The sequence below is a fragment of the Narcine bancroftii genome, chromosome 10 (genome assembly GCF_036971445.1).
Source record: "Narcine bancroftii isolate sNarBan1 chromosome 10, sNarBan1.hap1, whole genome shotgun sequence".
Classification (NCBI taxonomy): Eukaryota; Metazoa; Chordata; class Chondrichthyes; order Torpediniformes; family Narcinidae; genus Narcine; species Narcine bancroftii.
Genome location: NC_091478.1, coordinates 32,992,941 through 33,013,732, shown reverse-complemented (window position 1 = coordinate 33,013,732; position 20,792 = coordinate 32,992,941). Strand labels below are relative to the sequence as shown.

The 20,792-nt window shown below is 39.9% G+C and overlaps 1 protein-coding gene across 7 annotated transcripts in view; it reads right to left on the bottom strand.

Annotated features, from left to right (window-relative positions):
- The window catches only part of plce1 (phospholipase C, epsilon 1), a 288,097-nt gene that overhangs the window by 12,656 nt on the left and 254,649 nt on the right, over positions 1 to 20,792 (bottom strand). For 5 of the 7 annotated variants that reach the window (XM_069900564.1, XM_069900567.1, XM_069900568.1 and 2 more), the window contains 8 exons: positions 20,290 to 20,450; positions 15,834 to 16,095; positions 10,603 to 10,721; positions 10,067 to 10,195; positions 7,406 to 7,606; positions 4,599 to 4,772; positions 3,347 to 3,559; positions 2,059 to 2,257 (listed from right to left, as the gene is read on the bottom strand). In XM_069900564.1, coding sequence (XP_069756665.1) covers positions 2,081 to 2,257; positions 3,347 to 3,559; positions 4,599 to 4,772; positions 7,406 to 7,606; positions 10,067 to 10,195; positions 10,603 to 10,721; positions 15,834 to 16,095; positions 20,290 to 20,450 — 1,436 coding nt within the window. In that variant the 3' untranslated portion in view covers positions 2,059 to 2,080. Of the gene's footprint in view, positions 1 to 2,058; positions 2,258 to 3,346; positions 3,560 to 4,598; positions 4,773 to 7,405; positions 7,607 to 8,804; positions 8,905 to 10,066; positions 10,196 to 10,602; positions 10,722 to 15,833; positions 16,096 to 20,289; positions 20,451 to 20,792 lie in introns of those variants that run through there. The other 2 variants (XM_069900566.1, XM_069900571.1) reach the window with 2 other exon arrangements.

The window sequence follows — 20,792 nt, the reverse complement described above, 5'->3', positions numbered from 1 at the left end:
TTGGGATTGATGAGACATTTTAAAGAAGTTGATGCCACAATGCAAAAGTTATAGTTTGCTGTAGCAGTAGTGGTCCTGAGGCCCAACCAGGAATCCCAATGTCTGAATAATTTCTGTCTTTCTTTCACATGGTAGTTCAAAATAGCCTAGGCTAAAGAAAAACTAGGCTAATGGAAAATGTTGCTTTTCTCATTATGTTGCAAAGATAAGTTATAAATGGAAACAATGAAGCTTTCTAATTGCAAATGAAATTGCACACCCTTTTTCCTTCTGGGACCAGGAACACTCATGACCTGTCTTACATTTTGACAGGTCATGAGAAATAGCCAGGAGCAAGATGTCATTTCCTCAGTTATCAGGCTTTGGCTGAGATCAGCATATCAGACATGAGAGTACAGTAAGGCTAGTCTAATGGTCACATACGATCAGTTACTTTCTTCCTGGTAATGCTACACTGGAGACAGATCTACGATTAAAGTTAGTACAGTACTGGGGCACAGGTCTGCCACTGTAACAGATGTACAGTAATGAGGCACAGGCCTGTCACTGTGTAAACAAGTGTTTTGTATTAGGCATAGATCTGTGACAAAGTCTGTAACAGTCCTGGTAGCTGCACATGTAAATCAGAGGTGCCAGTAAAGGTATGTAGCCGTATGTCCGGATGCTTTACTAGTGAATACAGATTTTTCATTAGCTCTCTCCCTCTCCAATTTCTAAGAGTTTCCATAGAGGACTAGATGTTATTTTGTGATCATTTACCTCAGGCCCCTACTCTCACAATTAGCTGGCTGCTAAAAGATTGCTGCCTCTTCCTGCATTGGCAGGCCAGTAAGCTATCATAGTTAGGTCCACCTTTAAACACCACACCATGACTCTCCCTCCCCAGGGATTGTTTACTTTGTGAGACGGTTATCAACTTCAGCTTCACTGGGAGTGGTGAAAGAGCAAAGTAAATCTGGTACAACAAGCGTGCAGCACCCAGCAGGGAAATTACATCACTGGCTAGTCAATAATAATCTTGCTGAATGGGATGTAAGTCAGAATGTGTTACCAGAACTTAGTGTGTGTGCACACACACACACACATTTATTTTAAGATGTAAAAACTGATTTAGTAATAATATACGACTCATCCAATTTCTGCAATATCTTGTAATCATTGTTAATTAAGGAATTTTTTAAAACATTATTTCCTAGAACCAAGACAAATTAACACTAACAATGTTCTAATTAACAATTCCTTCGTATAAAATGCTACAGAGTTAAAACTACCAGGGTTAATTTACAAAGCACCACCACCCCAGTAGGTCTGAAATGGCCGTGGTGTTCTGCTCTTTCTTTGCCCGCCATAATATTCCATCTGTCAGGCTCTGCAATAATGGTTTTGAATCAAACATGTTGTTTTCTTTCACATAATAAACTGAGTCAATAGTCCCTTTTACACAGCCACTTCAAGGCGGGAATATTGCCTCTTTATTGTGCAAAGCCTTTTGTGTAAAAGGTACGAACACAGAATTGGGGGGGTCATTGTAATCTCACCTTCAAGCCAGCAGTGGAGGGAGTCACAGCACTGAATCGACATCGGTGTAAACATGGCAAGCTGGGAAAGGATGTGTATGTTATACGTCACACTTGACGCCACAAGTCCCACCTCTTTTGCTCCTGGAATGCCAGCTTGCTGTGTAAAATAACACACTGGCCCAGCATTATGCTGATGTTGTTTGGTTCAATGTGTAAACAAGCAAAGCCAACTTAATGACTGGTTTTCTTTACGGTAGTATTGCAGGATATCTGTGTAAAAAGGGCTAATGAGTGGTGGCAGGTGCAAGAGTTCTCTCCACTTACAGTGAGGATCTCAATCAAGTCATTTTTCCAGAACGTGTTTACTTATCCCTAAAGAGGCTTTCCTTCCACCCTAGTGTGCTTTCAATCTCATCCACCATGCCACCCCCAGTATACATGTCCTTTCCTTTGCCCCGTAGTTTAATCAGAAATTAATGATACTCCGCTGCAAACTGACATTGGCCAAGTCAGCAAGGAATTAAACGCTAAGCCATACCTGAGCCATCGTGTTCAAGGCTTTACTCCGTGATCTCAGCAAATGACACACTACATGCAGCTTTTTCATCCTTACAATGGCTGCTCTCTGGTGACGTCATCTGAAGTGGAATCGAGAAACTCCGACTGGGTTTGCTTGATTTTGTTAATCTCTTCAGTTCGTTAGCAAAAGAGAGGCCTTTCTTCTTCTCCTGTGCAGCCTGCCAACATGTTTCAAAAGTTACTGATCGAACCAAGCAATCTCGAACAATACAGGGAAGAAATTACATTGTGACTATACAGTTACCTCTGGAGAGGTCAATCATTGTGTCCTTTCAGACTTATTGGTTTTTTTTTGGCATGGAAACAGAGAAATAAAATTATCCAGGCTGTGCCTACAGATGGTACCATTTCTGAACTCATAATAAGATTAAGCATATGTATTTTGTTAGGAAAGTATTATACATAATGGTAAACACGTGTCCCATGTACATAGGATAGCATAATCCTAATCTGAAATTCTGTTTCTCAGATCTTCTGGATTTCTCTCTGGTATATTAATTCCTTACTTGCCCAACATATTTTCTTTTCTTTGGATGAGGTTTTAAGGTTACACTTAATGCCAGTGCCCAGTTGCCCTGAGGTAGAAGAGTTGGGTTTTTCTGAAACTGCTGCAGTTCCCCTGGTATCACTGGAATGAGTTTCCTGGATATTGCTGAACAATATGGATCAAATTGCATAAATTGACAATGACAAAAATAAATTAGTTATACAAGTAGATACTAAGATGCAGACAAGATTATTTAAATAAATTGTGTATAGCCAACGCAAAGCTAAACATACTATAGTTAAGAGTTGTTAAACAAGAAAATCTGCAGGTGCTCGGTTCCAGTGTAATACCCAAATGTGATGTGACCTGGAGTTTCTCCAGTACATTTATGCTTTGTTAATGTACAAGGCCAACTATGGCTCAGTGATGGCACTAACTTATGAGAAACCAACAGTTCAAGATTGCTTCAGACATCCAGATGGATACTTCAAAAGTAAGAAAATGCTGCAAATCTGTAGGTGCAGATCCAATGTTAAACTATCTGGCCTGTCACTGAAGAGCAGGGATCTCATGTCCTGGGCCATGTTTATCACCGAACCAGTAAGAGATGACCTGGGAATTTAGGTCACCCTTTGTGAGATCTTGCTGTGCACCTAATAGCTGCCTTGGTTCTTGACTTGCACTGCTGACTGATCAAAAGGCTTCATTGGTCCTGGGGTAACTATCCCACCTTTGACATCCTGAATATTTTACTACTCACTTGCTCTTTCAGCTTAAGGATGAATTTTCCTGCTCCTTTCCACCTGTTCTGGGCTACAAACACGCACTCATTCTCAGAAAGGATTCGAAGAACGGGCTTTGCCATGGATGATTTCTTGTTCAATGGCTCTTTCGTGATTTCCTCAACAAGGACATAATCATTGGGATTTGGGTTGCTCAGGATGCTGCAGGAATACTTGGCTTTACTCAATGCCTGTGGAATAAATTAACAAATTAAAAATCATATACTTCTAACTGGCACAGGAGGAAGCCATTCAGCCCATCAAATTTATGCTGGTTCCTAGCAGCACAATTCCATCAATTCATATGCCCTCTTTACCACCCTATCTACTTGTGAAGCCACTTTCATTGAGCTATGGATTGAGACTTCCAGATCCCTCTTCAAATCAATCTTTTAAGAGCCCTACCATTGACTGTATATATTCCCCTTACATCTGACCCCCCCATCCCCCAAAAGTACAACACCTCACGATTGTCTGGATTAAACTCCACTGCCATTTTTCTACCTATATCCTTTCTATGCCATAGCTCCAGCAATCTTTGTGTCATCTGCAAATTTGCTAACCTACCTACTTTTTGATATATATGTGTCTGTGTGCTCATATATATATTTTGACAAATGTAAAGTTCAGACAAATTTTTCCCATATTGAATCTGTGTTGCGCATTAATTTACTATCATTCCACATTTCTAATCCTGGGTTTGACTGGTAACTTTCCATTAAAAATGTATATTTTATTAATATTCCTGTGGTTATTTTTACTCTAAACTTTTGTGAGAAACTTTCCATTACACCAGTGCAAGTTTGTGGTAGGTAGGTTCTGCATTTCCCTTATCTGCATGGCTTCCTAACAGCCACAGTGACTTGCTCAGTATATTAGACTTCTATTAACAGTTGGTGGAGCTCTTGTTTCTAAAATGAAGGATCTGTGTTCTGACCAAATTGTAAACTAACTGATACTGCAGCTAGTAAGAAACAAGGAAGACCCTTTGGATTAAGATAAGGCTGGTAGCATTGTTTTAATATTACTGACAGAAGGCATATTCGGTGTTCCCAACCGCCACAAAAAGTGCAAAGCCAAGTCTAATGTTTACAGAATATTAGATGACTGAGGATTTTTTTTTAACGCCGATTTTAATCATTCTTACAGCTGTCTCAAGGTCAACTCAGCAAATGCACGCACATTCTTTGAACTCACTTGTGCAATCTTGGTTCTTAAATTGTGACTCACCTGGAGAATAATGTCTTGGGCTGTACTAAGCTTTGAAGCCCTGATGACTGTACGAGGCTGTTCCGGGGAGACATCGTGCACCTGAACCAAAAAGCTCTCATCCTCTGTTGGGCTGCTGTTATAACTCGCCTCATCTTCTTTTTCATTCATGGAGTTCCTTTCATTTATCTCCTGCTGAACATTTAATTTCAGTAGACTTTTTGTTACACGCTGTTACTCAGCAATTCGACTTATCATTCACAATAGATGAGTTTCCATAGCAACTTTCATTGATAATCTTCAGAATTGGCACCAGGTTGTGTGAGTCACAATGCAATTCCTTTTAAATGACCCTGGCATTCATGTTCAATTTATTCTGAAGTTAGTACCTGTATATATTTTTGTGCACGTCTGTATCTAGACAATGCTACTGATTTTATTATCTACACAATGCACAATGTGCACCTGCACCTAAATTCTTACTTGTGCAGCTGAACAGATACAGAACAACTCTGATTATCTGAAATTGGATTCTCCAAAACCCCCATTTATCTGAAATTTTTAAAAAATTTGGATAAAAGAGGATATCCAAAAACAAATCAGAAATCCTCCTTCATCCGAAATTTTTTGGGAGCTCAACTGACCTCACAGATTAAAAAAAAAATTAACTCAACATGAAATTAGAACAATTGTCCTCGTTTCAGGTAACTCCCTCCTCTCTCCTTTCATTTCTTCTTTACCTTCCCCTATTGACTTTTCTCTCCAACTCTCCCTCTCAAACTGCGTGCCACTGTTTCTCACTGTCCCGTGACATCAAGGAGAGCGGCCTCTCGGGCAGGAGTGGGACTTCGGGCTCCCTCCCCTTCTCGGCACAACGAAGTCCTCAGCGCTGACTCTGAACTCTCCCCTCGGCGTGTGTGTGTGTGTGTGTGTGTGTGTGTGTGTGTGTGTGTGTGTGTGTGTGTGTGTGTGTGTGTGTGTGTGTGTGTGTGTGTGTGTGTGTGTGTGTGTGTCGGGAGCACTGATGACTAGGGAGACAGGAGCCCGTCGACTCACCAGTGAGTCTTCCACCAGCCGAGGAAGCCTCCCCCGGGATCTGCAGCAGTGGTGGGGATCAGTTGGGGACATGTCGGGATTGGAAGTGGCCAGCATTTTTTCTTTTGGTGAGGATAGGCCTGGACCTGACCATTTCAGATAATTGGAGTTGTACTGTACTTGAAAAGGTAAACTACAATAGTAAACTAATTGAATTAAATTAAAAGAGACAACAAATATCTGATAGAACCAAATTTCAAAGAGCTTTGGGAGTGGCTAAGAAATATAATTACTTGGAAGTCCAGCCCCCTCTACATATAACATGATGGACTGCCAAGATGAATATGGCAAAAATTACATGCAACTTAAAGAACAAATATGACACATTTATTAAGATAGGACAGCCATATTTGAACCATAGAAGGGCCCAATTATAAATGTGATAATAAAAAAAGGATAATAATTAATGCTGCTCAAGTATGAATGCAGGTGACTTTCCCATATAGAATTTTTGATGATCAATATAAATATGAGCCTTGGCGGTGTGTGGATTTGTACTGTGAAAGGGAGGGGTTACTTTGATGGTTTTCTTTGGTAAAAATATGATATATATATATATCTACACATAAAATAAATAAATAAAATGTTGAAGAGTTTTTCTCTATATTTATGGAAAAAATAAAATATAAAAATGTGATAGATATAAATATTCACATTAATCCTAGTGCCAAAAAAGTGACACGCATTAGTACAGACAGTCCTTTTGCGATGTCTGAGCAATTTTGATTAGTGAACCAATGGTATGTTCACAAGAGTCCGATTGCTGCTGGGAAAGAAATTGTTCTTGAAGCTAGAGGAGCTGATTTTCAGGCTTCTGTACCTTTGACCCAAAGGTAGCAGTGAGAAGAATGTTGTGACCAGGGTGATGGGGCTCCATTATGATGCTGTCTGCAATGGATGGGAGATCAGAGCCTGTGATGGATGTGTATGTTTACTACCTTTTGCAGGGTTCTGTGTTCCTGGGCAGCCAAATTCCCAAACCAGGCAAGTGCATGCATGTGTGCATTCCTGGGTTCACATGTGTTACATGTTTGTGAGACCATGTGCATATAGATGTCTACACATAAAATATCAACCACTTGTGTCACTAGACTATTGGCTCTTCTTCCTTACCCAAGAAAGCATCTTCTCTTGGCTCTGATAGGCAAGACTAGTTCATGAATTTGAAAAGTGTATATAACCTATCCAAAATGCAATGTCTTTTTTTAAAAGAAAACTACATGACTTAAGTATGAATTTTCAAGTTGAGGTTTCTAAATGTTTCATAAGATATTTTCATTCTGAACCAATGACCACAGTTAGCAATATGACTCATCTCTGACTGGTGCTTTCCTCCTGAGCCCATGCACTACAATGTATTTCAAGCATCAAACACAACTCTAACTTGGAAAAGCATGTTAATTTAATTATGCTGCACCCCCAGCACAATTGGGAGAGATGGTACTGAACGTGCGCTGACGGGTGATCAGCGATGATTGTGAAAGTGAAGGAAGATTTTTAAATTATGCAAATTGTCATCAGGATACAAAACCCCAAAAGGTCATTTGTCAATCCAAAATGTAACTCCTCCATTGCCAGGAAAACACACAATGCTGGAATCTCTGGAGGTGTCTGCAGACTTTCGTGTTTTACTTCTTCCAGGTTGAGTTGGTACAAGGGTTATAAAAAATCTTGTGTACTACAGAATTATTAATAATCTGCTCTTCAATGTCTTGTGGAAGAAATCAACATACCTCGTCTTTGGTTTTAAAGACAATTTTTCCAATGAATCCTTCCTCCGGCAGCCAACATTGTGGAATTTTTAGGATTTCCTCCTCTGGGCTAATGACTCGCTGGAATGGCTGTTTCTTGTGTTCATTCTTCTCTTTGGAAAGGGCGGTTTTCTCTTCTGTCAGGAAGTAATCAGCAATGTCTGTCTCTGAGCCATCTGCAATCTGCAAAGTTATCAATTAGAATCATTTAACCTCCTTCAGACAAATAGGTCTCACTTAAAAAAATGACAATCCAGTCTGAGATTTCATTATGCCAATGTTCAGCACAGCCAGTTTCCTGTACAAATGCCCCTTCAGGTGAAAAAGCATTACGCTCAAAAGTTTGTCTTTCAATCCTCTTTGATGTCCTGGGGTAACTGTAAATTTGTTCCCAATTGGTCACAGCAGTACAGATATTATCAGTGTAATTGTTTCTGTGAAGTAAGATACAGCTAAGGAGTTTACAGTAAATGGTTGCATCATATTTCTAAATGTACTGTATTTGGAAAAATTGCTGTGCTTATGCTTTGATACTCGGTCCATGGTTCTGGTTGTGGTCCTATTAGATAACTTGCCTGTATTCTTTTTCTTCCAGTAGGATTATCGATTTGCTAGTCCTTCACAATTAAATCCTAGATCAACACATTCATAATAAAAATGGTTCTTTGATTCATCCAGAACACAAAAGAAAAATTCTGCCAATGCCAGTATTGCACATTTCTAATTTAATATCAGTCGGCCTTTGGTGGGGTGTCACTTTTATAATAAGTTCCACTGAGCTCATGTATTGACTGACAGCTTCCAGTTATCTGAAAATCTGTGAACTTTTAAGGTATAACCAAAAGCAGGCGGGGGGGGGGGGGTGGGAGGTTGTGGAATAAGCAAACTAGCACATTGCACCATTGCCTGCTTTTCTCTTCCTGTCAACAAGACCCAACTCACACACAATTATCTTTGAATAGTTCAAAACAGAAAATGTCCATAATAGGGCAATCTACCCCAGCCGGAACGTAGGGTGGATATTCCATACAGTGGATCACAGCTCATCTGACTGTAACCTCAACTCTGCATTTCCACCTACTCCATGCAAGTTTTCACCTACTTGCTTATCAACAATTTATCGATTCTGTTTTCATTACCCTTTGCAGAAGAGAATTCCAAACAACTGAGAGCCAAGAAGAAACAAATTAATTAATTTTTATCTTTTATTGGCAACCTCCTATTTTTAAACAGTGTGGCCTAGCTCCAAAGAGACAAAACATGTTTTCTATCTACTCATTCGATATTTCACATGTATCAATATAAAATGTCTCAGTCTTCTAAATCACAGTAGAGGCAAGCTTAGTCTGTCCTACCTTTCTACATCAGACAATCTACCAATTCCAGTACGCCTTCTCTAACTGTTTTCACCATAATACCATCCTTCCTCTCATCAGGTGATTTCTTTAGCCAGTAGTCCAGATGTTGGTCTCACCAGTGCTCTGTATCAATGAAGACAGAGACGAAGGTACTCAAAGTCCAGCATCTCCAAGTTCACGAACGGTTATTTTTCCCCAACGACCATCAGCTCTTGAACCTCCCTTTATTATGCAAATTATAAACGACTTTGACACCACAAAAAGATCTGGCTATACTACTGAATCAATCTCCATTTATTTTTCTTGCATTACTGTAATTGTATTTATCTCCCATCTTTTGTATTTATTAACTCTTTCCGTATTGTAATTTCATGCATACTGTACTATTGAAGTTTGTTTTTTTTACAAAGTACTTGTTTGGCTGCAGAGAGTAATAATTCCAGTGCACACGTACTCATCATCATCAGGCCCTTCATAGATTTGAAGTATTTCATATCTAGTCCCACCAGTCCTCCATACTTCTGCTGCAGAAGTCTGAGGCAGAAGTTAACACACACTTGGGTCATAGAAGGGGATATTTCATTCAGCTTCTGCTCTTGCTACTTCTGACCATTGGAGGGGTTGCTCTAAGCACTGGAAGGCCTAAAATATTCCCTGTTCTAGCACTGAGAACCCAGTTGAGAAGAAAATAAGATTCAAGATTCCTTTATTGTCAGGTAATAATACAGAACAAGTAATATTACATGAAATTGCCTTCTGTCTGCCGTAAGGCAGGCAGCCCAGCACACCTTGCAGGAGAATAGAAGGAGAAGCAAGACAGAGTTCCTTCGGAGTCACTGACTCTCTGAGGATTTGCCTCCAGGGCTCCCGCATCCCCAGTTCTGATATGATCAAGAAGCTGTCAAGTGTTCGATTCCCTTCAGGAGCCCTTCTTGCACACAGCATTTTCTCAAATTCTGGTTCTGATATCCGGGTTTCCATGAGCCAAGTCGCCCGCAGCCTGTGTGGATCCTTCAGCCTCTGAGACCCTCGGTGGCCTGGTGCTGATTTGACCATCCTCAACATACAATTTTAAAATAATCTACAAATTAATTTTTAAGGACAAGCAAAAAATCTGGATTCTATTTTAGACATTATTTGTTTTTTTGAAATCATAAACAAGTTAATGAAAATACACAAGGCTGCCCAGCAAAGTTTCCAAGCTTTTTTTTATATAAACTCAAAAGGCATAACTTTCCATGAGTTCCCTTGACCTTCTGAGTAACCTAACTACTGAGTGACTCACTTTGTTTATTAGCTGCCTGGCTGTCGTCTTCTCATGGACATCAAAGATGCTAAAAGGCTCAGGACCTGGAACTCCATAAACTGTAATGTGGTAAGTTATAGCAGATCTTTGGTCTTCTGTGTTAAACAGCTGTTTGGAATAAAAATAGTGTTAGTCCTGCCTTGAAAAACAACAACGACTGGTCTTAATAACGATGACCACACATTAAAATAAAACTACTGCCCTTCGGGGCAGAAATTTGCTATCTTTACCCGTACTGGCCCATGTGTAACTCCTGACCCACCCTATATGATTAAGTCTTGAAAGCCACTGTAATGGCCAAAGAAGCCATTCAGTTGCACCATTTGGTTTATGGAAGAGGCACTCCACCTACCTATCAATGGCAATTAGTTTGGGTAATAAATACTGGCCTTGCCGAGCTTGCCATGTTCCCGATAATTAAATATATTTAAAAAAAGCAATGTTAAATTGGAATCCAGGTGAAAACAGTGATTCATGAAGTGTAAAGGGTAGAGAATAAGGTTCACTCTGATTACCACTGACGCCAGCGGTAGATTTCCTGAGTTGTTTTCTTCCATTCGTCGACTGTAAATGAAGAGACTGGATATCTCCAGAGGTTCGTTATGCGAGTTTCTTAGTTGTAAATGTCTGTACCCTAAGCCAAAAAAAGTGACAGTTAAGTACATCAAACATTAAATTCCCTCCACATCATCATTGCGTTTCATCATATATTCCTGATGTGAAAACAAATAATTAGTTTTATGATTTTTTTTCATGATTGTTTGTGTATCCCCTTGATAAGCTTATCTATCAAATTAACAGGGAAGGCACAGAGTTAGAAGGATTTGGCTAAGGCTGCACTGAAATCAGCTACTCAAAAGATCACCCTGTACAACCCTGACCTCCAATCACTGTTTCCTGTTGGAATCTCTTTGAAAGTCTTAGTGCACTAAATAACAACAATCAATTCAGGAGACTGCAGGAGCTGGAACCTGGAGCAACAAACAATTTGGTTGAGGAACTCAATGGGTTGAGCAGCAGCAATGGGGGACAAAGAAAGGGTAAGTTTCAGCCCAAACATCACACCGAGATTGAAATGTTGCCCTGCTTAGTCTCCGACTGGTTCTACTCTGTCTCCTCCAGTAGATTGTTTGCTGAATCACAAGTAGTTTGAGTGGAGTTTTGAAAAACCACCTAGATCAGGGGACATCGGTAATTGTGAATATGCAACAATAGGAACTAACTACGGATAATTAGTCAACTGCCATTGTTTCAAGAGGGAATACTTCATGAGAGGACCATTCAGAGTTAGAAATATTGGACACCTTCGGATTCAGACTGCATTTTACTTGTAGACCTCTGAAAGTTCATTCTACCCAAATCAGACAATAAATGGACCATATTATTATTCAAGGTTGGCAGAGTTAGTTGTTTATAAAGACGAGTTTCACCCACGGAAGGAGACACACCTTGACACAGAGACTAAAGTTTCCTAGTTGCAATGGAGCCCATATCTACCAATATTAAGAGGTGACCACCGATTTCAGGAAGGCAAATATTGCAAGACGGCCTGGGAGAGGGGTACTTGAGTGATATTATACAGGATTCGGCATCAGGAATATTATGTAAAGGACTGGTCTCCCAATCAAAGGCAGGAGGTTCTGATGGAAGGAGAGAAATGAAGGAACACTCTTCCATAGTATATCCTGGAATAGAAGTTCCAAAAAAAATCACAAGTTTTATAACTTACCAAATAATAACTTTTTTTTAAAAGGAGCTTCTATTTTTTTCATTACCAAGGCATCAGTGCAAGGTTGGAGTCATTCAAGAGATGGCAGATGCTTAAATCTCGAGCAAAAAGCAGTCTGTGCGTTGAGCAACATCAGTGGAAGGCAAAACCAATGCAAACCTTCCTGATTTAATGTGGGTTTAGCCTTGTGAGCCAAGGTTGTGGCTGTGCTTTGAGTTTCAGCAACTTACCACATCCCAGCACAAGATAGTAGGCAACTTTGCAGTTCGAAGAGGAGGTGGAGTTGAACCCTCAACAACCAGCAGAGGAAATGGCGAGTGGAGGGAAAAATTACTTCAGCTTAAGATGTTGCGTCAATTTAAGTAAAAGGAGTCATCGCTGAAGGCTAAGGCATGGTCACTGAATTAAACATTGCATTTCTAGAACACTCAGATTCAAATGCAAGAATTATCTGGACTGCCTTTACCTCAAAATCCTACAGCTGCAGACTTGGTTCAATGCCAATTTTACTGTGAAACCGGTGAACCAATGGTTTAGTTTGTCTTCATGATGCCAAAAACAGTGTTAAAATCAATAGACAGTGGTTTTCATTTGTGTCCTTGCCCTTTGCAGCCACCTCAGCAATAATTACAGGCACGTCTTCATGACACTCCAGCTCATGCTCAGTGATAGGCTCTTCATTTCATACATCCATGAGTTAGAAACCATCAACCTCCTTCCTGATCTGCAATCCATTCCACTGTACCATTCAGCAGATAAAACTTCACATCTTGGCCCCAGTCTAATTACTTCATAATTATCAGCTTTGATTAATCACTATCTCATTTATAGAAATGCTCATTGCCTTTAAGTAGCTACATTAACTTTTTTTAAGTGAAGGTCAACGATTTTTTTCCTTTTAACTAGAGACAGTTACAGCTGACACCCGTCACAAGTAAAAGTCTAGAAAGCATTTTTGTCAGATTTGACAGATTAATGTGTTGAAGTGTAAATCTTGTTAAAGATTGACCTTGTTTTCGCACCATCTGCAAATCTGGACATCATTTCTATTTTAGAATTAATCCCATATCCAAATCACTAATATGAAAATTGTTGAATTTTTTCTGATAATGATCCTTGTTCCAGCTTGAAATTCCATCTTCTGATTAGCCGATATTGCCATTTTCTGAACTAATTTTTCATCAAACCCTTGAGAAGAGGGACATTAATTTACTCATTAGTTGCCAACAAAAGTCTTGTGAAAAGCTTCAGGAATATAAATGTTTGTTCCAACCCTCTACCAAATAGCAGTAGGTTATTCAAGCAACTTCCCATGCCAAATTCACCGGGACACTCCCTGAACAAGATTTACACTTTTAATCTGTTAAATCTGACAAAAATACTTCAAAGACTTTTCCCTGTAACTGTTTCCAGTTAAAAGGAAAAATCTTTGACCTTCGCCTAAAAAAAGTTAATTTAGCTACTTTTCAATTCCCAAGAACTTGCTATCATAATTAACAAAATGGATATGGACAGATATCACAAATGAACATTTATCTCATGAGAACAAAAGAAATTGAAGAGGAGCAGGCCATCTAGCTCATTTGAACCTTTAATTACACATTGTGGCTGATCTGGCCATGGACTCAACTCCATCTTTCTGCCTTTTCCTTATAACCCTTAATTCTCCTTCCATACAAAAATGTATCTGTTTTTTAAATGTATTTAATGATGCAGCTTCTATTGCTTCCTTGGGCAGTTCCTCCTCTTCTCCATCCTAAATCTACTTCCCCTAAATCTTCAGTCTCACCTCCCAAAACAAAGAACAGTCCCACTTCAATTTTATCTATTACTTTCATGTTTCCAAAAGATCTTGTCTCAATTCTGAATTCTCACGAGTATAGAGCCAGCCGACTCCATTGTTCCTCATATGTTAACTCTCTCGTCTGTGGAATCAACCCAGTGTACTTCCTTTACACTTCCTCCAAAGCCAGCACAAACAGAGAGACATGAAATGCATGCAGTACTCCAGGTGCGGCCTCATCAGTAACCTGTACAGTTACAGCAGAAACTCCCTGCTCTTAATTCAATCGCTCTAGCAATGAAGGCCAAAATTCCACTTGCCTTCCTAACGACTTGTTCCTCTTGCAAACAAACATTTATCACTTCATGCACAACCACTCCTAAGTTCCTCTGCACAACAGCGTGCTGCAATCTTTTACAATTTACATTATATTCTAAGATTTTTTCCTTCCAAAGTGGATTGACCTCACAATAATCAATTCTGTACCCCATCTCCCAGATTCCTGCCCTCTCACTTAATCTCTCTGCATCCACTGCACCACTTTCTTTTCTACTCCTTTTCCTTTTGTAGTTATTAGCAAGCTTATATACACTACATTTGGTTCCTTCCAAATCATTAATGTATATCGTGGAGGAGTTGTCAGACCAGCACTGACCCCCTGTGGCACTCCATTCATCATTGATAACCAACTGGAGAAGCCCGTTTATCTTAACACTCCGCCTTCTATTGGTGAGCCAATCCTCTATCCATGTTAAGACATGACTGTCAACTCCATGCATCATTATTTTATGGGCTAGTCTTTTATGTGGGCACCTTATTGAATGCCTTGTGGAAATCCAAGCATACATATTCCACCTGGAATTGTGCTTATCGATCATAGGCACCATGTAGTGGGTTGGGGATTTCACCATTGACAAGCCCCGAAGTGGCTGCTCCAACCTTGTCTGCCGCCATTTTGCATTTGAAATTACTCCATTATTACTTTCTGCCAGAATGACTCATTAATGAAAGGTGTTCCTATTGATAGGCTTTTTCTACGTGATTTTATTTTCACATTTATACTCCTCCTTGTTCATTCCTCGAAACATAGCTTGCATTTTCCTTCTTGACAAAAAGTCTGCTGGTGTGACTAGTTATTATTTATACTATTTCTGTAACTTATCACATTAAAAGTGGAAAATGTTTCCTGCTCTATGTTATCAAACATAAGTTGGAAAACATTGGTGGAAATGACAATTGAACAACTTGAAAACACCACAACTTCAGCTCATCAACTAACTTGCTGCAACAGGGAGATCTCATGCTTTAGGGCCTTTAACTCAGTCCCTCAAACTTCACAGGAGTGTTATCAAGTAAGATATAGCAGCAAGCCTCACATGGAGACACAAGGACAAATGACCAAACAATAGGTCAAAATGGTAGAGTTTCAAGACTATCTTAAAGAAGAAAACAAAAACACAGGGAACAGGGGTAGGCCACCATGCAATTCAATATGTACCTGGCTGATCTATGATGGATTCATTTCCTCTTCTATCCCAGCTCCCCACAGCTTTTAATGACCTGATCTTTCAAACATTTATAATTATCAATATTTCTTATTTTCCAATATTTATTTGACGCCTGGCATCCAGAACCCTCTGCAGAGATTCACTACCCTCTGAGAGAAAGAATTTCTATGCTTTTCAATTTTAAATGACTGTTCCTTTATAACTATGTCCCCTTATTCATGATGCTCCCACTACTGCAAATACTACAGTCAATCCCCCTTGGAATCTTGTATGCTTGAATAAGGTAATCTCATTCTTATAAGCCCAGGGGAATACAGAACCGAGCTGTCTAGTTGCCCTCATTAGGGCAACCCTCTCAACCCAGGGATTGGCCTGGTGAATCTCCTTTACTCTGCTTCCAGCGCTACTCCTCCAATTTAATGTTTTCCGGTCAGCGAACCAAAAATGTGCAGAGTGTTCTGGATGTGGCCACACCAACACCTGTGTCAAATTCGCCCTGTTCGTGAATTCCAAATCCTTCACAACAAATCCTAAAATGCCATTTGCAGAAAACAAGAGAAAGAGAGAATTACAATCATAATTCTCAGTTTCATGAATTGGTGCAGCTTGAAATGCACCAATCCATATTTTAGATGGTCCAGAAATCGCCATATTCCCAGCATGATCAAATTTCTAAGGCAAAAGCAAAGTGACTTCAGGGAAAATAGTTTTTTTTAAAAAAAATACCTCTTTTAAGTGCTTTTAACTGGATCACTCTTTGAGCTGTCACAGTGGAGCTGTTGTTTTCCACCACTGCAAAGCGTAAGAAAACAAGGTCTTCAAAGTAAACATGGAAGAAGAATTGCTCGTTCCACATGGGATTCAGCGTGTTGCGATGAATGGGTTTCGTGCGAAAGTGGCTGTTGTCTTGTGGCATACCAAGCACGTCAATTTCAATACACGGACTCCCTGATGTGTTGCTGGGACAGACATATTGCCCAGAAATAATCTAGGAAAAAAATGTAAGAGGTTAAAAAGAAATATTAGCTTTCCTCAGATGAGAAGGTTTTTTTTTGTTGATGATGAATTCCAGTTAAGTGTTAAAAACACAAGTAGTTAAAACTGAGTTCACTCGCAATACATGCTCAACCTAATTCATAACTTTTCATGATTTATCTTGGTTTAAAAAAACCCAAAAGTCATTTGACTTTGGTACAAAATGTGCCGTCTGTTGTTGCTTTTGTGATGTCTGAATTAACAGTCGAGGTATTCTTGCACAACATATGGGATTTGTGAAATTGTATATGCACTGCAGTTGGGAATAGTTCAGAGAGGCAAATGTTTTAACAATACATGCTCAGCAGGGTTCAGAGAGCTCATTGCTGTATCTGACCCGACCTTGTTGGTTTTCGTGCAGTTGGATAATCATGTTGAGGAACTTTGGGGGACATCCGATGCGCTCTAGTATTTGCCAAAGCCCTTTAGAGCGCTTCCACCAGCGTTGTCTCCGCTCCATCCTCAACATCCATTGGAGCGCTTACACCCCTAACGTCGAAGTACTCGAGATGGCAGAGGTCGACAGCATCGAGTCCACGCTGCTGAAGATCCAGCTGCGCTGGATGGGTCACGTCTCCAGAATGGAGGACCATCGCCTTCCCAAGATCGTATTATATGGCGAGCTCTCCACTGGCCACCGTGACAGAGGTGCACCAAAGAAAAGGTACAAGGACTGCCTAAAGAAATCTCTTGGTGCCTGCCACATTGACCACCGCCAGTGGGCTGATAATGCCTCAAACCGTGCATCTTGGCGCCTCACAGTTTGGCGGGCAGCAACCTCCTTTGAAGAAGACCGCAGAGCCCACCTCACTGACAAAAGGCAAAGGAGGAAAAACCCAACACCCAACCCCAACCAACCAATTTTCCCTTGCAACCGCTGCAATCGTGTCTGCCTGTCCCGCATCGGACTTGTCAGCCACAAACGAGCCTGCAGCTGACGTGGACTTTTTACCCCCTCCATAAATCTTCGTCCGCGAAGCAAAGCCAAAGAAAAGACATGCTCAGCAGCTAAGAGAATTATATAATAGACCACAAGCCATCTGCTGTTCACGTCTGATAATTTTATCTAAATACATTACCTGATGGTCATACATTAGTGATCTTTAAGAATGGAAATATATGCCAAGTTGCTAAATCAGCGCAATATTTTATTAATAATAGTAAATTAGCTGGCCTGCAATTTCTATTGATACTTGTGAAAAAGGGCAAGAAGATTTTAATTTCTGGGTGCATTAAACGATTGATTTGGTGACAATTCATTGAATCATACAAACAAAGGACGGGAGGCGGCCAATAAAGCTATACTAGGTGCGCCTCTTGTTTGAAGTAGATGATGTACTTAGTTCCACACTCATGCTTTTCATTTGATACCTTTTAGGTTCCCTCATCTTCAAGTACCTGTCCAACTCATTTTAAAATGAGATACAAAATTAACTTCCAACACTCGTCAAGGACCTGATAAAAACTGGTGGCAGCTCTGCCTCCCGACTACTATAGTACCTCTTCCGTCACTGTCACTGGAAGTCTACCCCACCATCGCTCTTTGTGAACATAAAACGTGCCCAGCACTTCTCCTTTTAAACAATCCCCATCTCTCCTTAAATGGACATTTTTACCCTGGGGTAAAATTCGGATTGGCTACCCTATTAATGCCTCGCGTCATTTTATAAACTATCAGGTCTCCGCTCAGCCTCCAGGGCTCCAAAGGAAACACTTCAAATTTGTCTAACGCTCCTTTCGCTCATACCCTCTAATCCAAGCAACGTCCTGGTAAATATCTTTGACATCCTTTCTTAAGCCGTAACACCCTTCCTGCAATGGGGCAACCAGAATTGCACAATACCCCAAGGAAGGCCTTACACTGCTGTAACTATTCTTGTACTCAATGGGGAAGTATTTCTCCTTTCTTTTCAAAATATTTTTATTGAGTTTAGAATTTAAGCAGACATAATAAATGACGATTACATAATACATCAATTGTATCCAAGTAAATTCGTACAAAAGGGAGAAAAAATTAAAGAGTAAATAATAAGGTATGCATTACTACATTAATAGCTACTTGTAATAACTCAATCTAGTTATGCCGACCCATTTATTGGACTGCTCTATTAAAATAAGAAAGATTTAAAAACCTAAAGAACTAAACTCACCAATAGTATTTCTCCTGATCTCTCCCTGTCCTTCTATCACTTCTCCAAGCTAAATGCCTAATTATTAGATTGATCTGCTAAAGAAAACAAGTTCTTCCTTGCTTTATATCTACTAGCACCTTGGACATTGCTATACACATCTACATTTTCTTCCCTTTGTTGCAATGGAAACAACTTTGTTCACTCCAAACTTTCCTCGCAATGAAAATTCTAGGTCCTGCTAACATCTTATTGATCTTTCCTGTTCTCGTCTGTGTTCTCATATCCTCCTAGCAAAATGAAATATTTAGCAAAGTTCCAACTATTGTTTTATTCTTTTCTAGCACAGCCTTCCTGTTTGAATATTCTATGCCTTAGTCAATGAAGAACAAGTATTCATTACGCTACCTTAACCAATTACCTGTGGCTCCATACTCCGCTGAATCCTGATATCCCAGTATTTATTTGGAGTTGCTCTGTCTAATTTGCCCACTAAATCCAGACCTCACAATTCTGATCACTGAATTTCATATGGTACTTTTCGACCCAATGAACATTTTGCTTTCTTTCTCCAGTTTATTGTTCTCTTCCTGGCCATCATGGCCAATATTTACATCATCGACAAAACAGCCTCCCACCCCAATCACTCTCTGTATATTTGAATGTAACTCATTGATATATATCCCAAAAATCAAGGGAGCTAGTACTAAACCCTGTGTAACTGGAACCCTGCATAAACTTGCTAGAGATAATTTCCATTCACAAATCCACTCATCAACCATTGCCCTTTGCTTCAATTTTGGATCCAAAAGGCTACGTTCCCTTGCATCCCATGGGCTTTTATTCTCTGCCAAATGGGGCCTTATCAAAAGCTTGCCAAAAATCAAATATATGACCTCCCTTCAACCTCTTCAAACAAAAAATCCATTAGGCATGACAATCCCACAACAAATCCATGCTTGAGATCCCAGTGGCTTTTCAAAACATTAACCCATTTTCCCCAAATGTCAAGTAAAAACAGCACCTGATTGGATATCCACAATTAATAGTGTGGCATAGAAAATGAAAGGTTGTGCACTTAATATCTCTCCATAAGCAAGACCGATGGACTACATGGAGGACTGGTGCGGATCCTTAATCCAGGCTGTGGGGGGGGGGGGGGGGGTGAGGTCCCAATCAGCAATTTATTCTTCTGATAAATGAAGGACTCAGACTTCTCTTTAATCAATTCCCTTTATTTGATTCACAGGCCTGTGGGAGGTCCACAGAGTGATATTTTTACAGTTTTGATTTCCCTAATTCTTGTAAGACACATGATTCCAGAGAGACACAGGACTGTTGGAAAGTTATCTGCCAGGTTGTTGCTACCAGGCCATGCACATCCAAAGCCCCTTGTTGTCTTGGTCAGGGCTGATGGAATTTCAGCTTGGCTGTCAATGCCAGGCAACGCACATCCTAGGTCCCCCTCACTGTCCTTGGCTATTTGCAACTGCTCCAGCATAAGCATTAACCAACTTGCATTTCTACATTAATATTTTGGTTAATTAATGTGCTAATGTATTTGATGCATTAATCAATACCAACCTAAACTAAGAAAGACCCTTACTTCTGCAAGCGAGCGTAGATCTGATGAATGTAAACCATGAAGATAGCAAGTAGATAGAAAATTTATGATACTAAATAAGCTGAAACCACTTAATTTGAAATAGGAGCATTCAATCTATACATTTATAAATCATCTGACATAGACACATTTTAAAGGCAGATGGAGACACCCAAGAGAAAGAAGATTTGCCAACTCTGAAATCTTGAGCAAGCCCTTGAGCCTGCTGGAGGAACTCAGTGAGTCAGGCGCGTCATCCATGGGTAGAAAAATGGCGGTTAACGCTTTGGATCAGGACACTTTATCGAAACAAAAGATGACGACGTCACCTTCTCTGCAGTGAAGACCCAAAGAAGCAAGTCAGCTCCTGCCTTGGTACTGCTGGAACAACTCGAGAATGTTTCTTTCTACTTACCGTTAAGGAATGCAAGGACGGGCTCATATTCTCGATTCGTTCCAGAGGAGAAAACTGATTGTTCATGCGACAGCTTCTGTCCCATAAAACTGGTGATTTCAACACATAACCGCATCCACCATTGGCTTCAAACATGGCTCTGTTTAGATACATCGGGAGATCTATAAAGAGGTGAGAGAGTGACCTACTGCATGACAATTTTTGGCATTCTGATTAAAATTGTGCATTGTGGACCACTCGAGAGTGGGCAAAACAACTTATGGCTAAGCTTACTAAAAGTACGCATCTTCCTTGTCTTTCTGAACTTTACGCTTCATTGTGTGAGAGAATCTTTTCTTCATCTACAGTTATCAAATGTAACCTATCATAAGCCAACCACGGGAATAAAGATCATTACTTCAATAAATTCTGCACTAATGTCAATTATAACATAATTTCTGAGACATTAAAAAACTACAAATCAATTTAATTTAGTTTATGACATAATTGGATTGAAATAATTG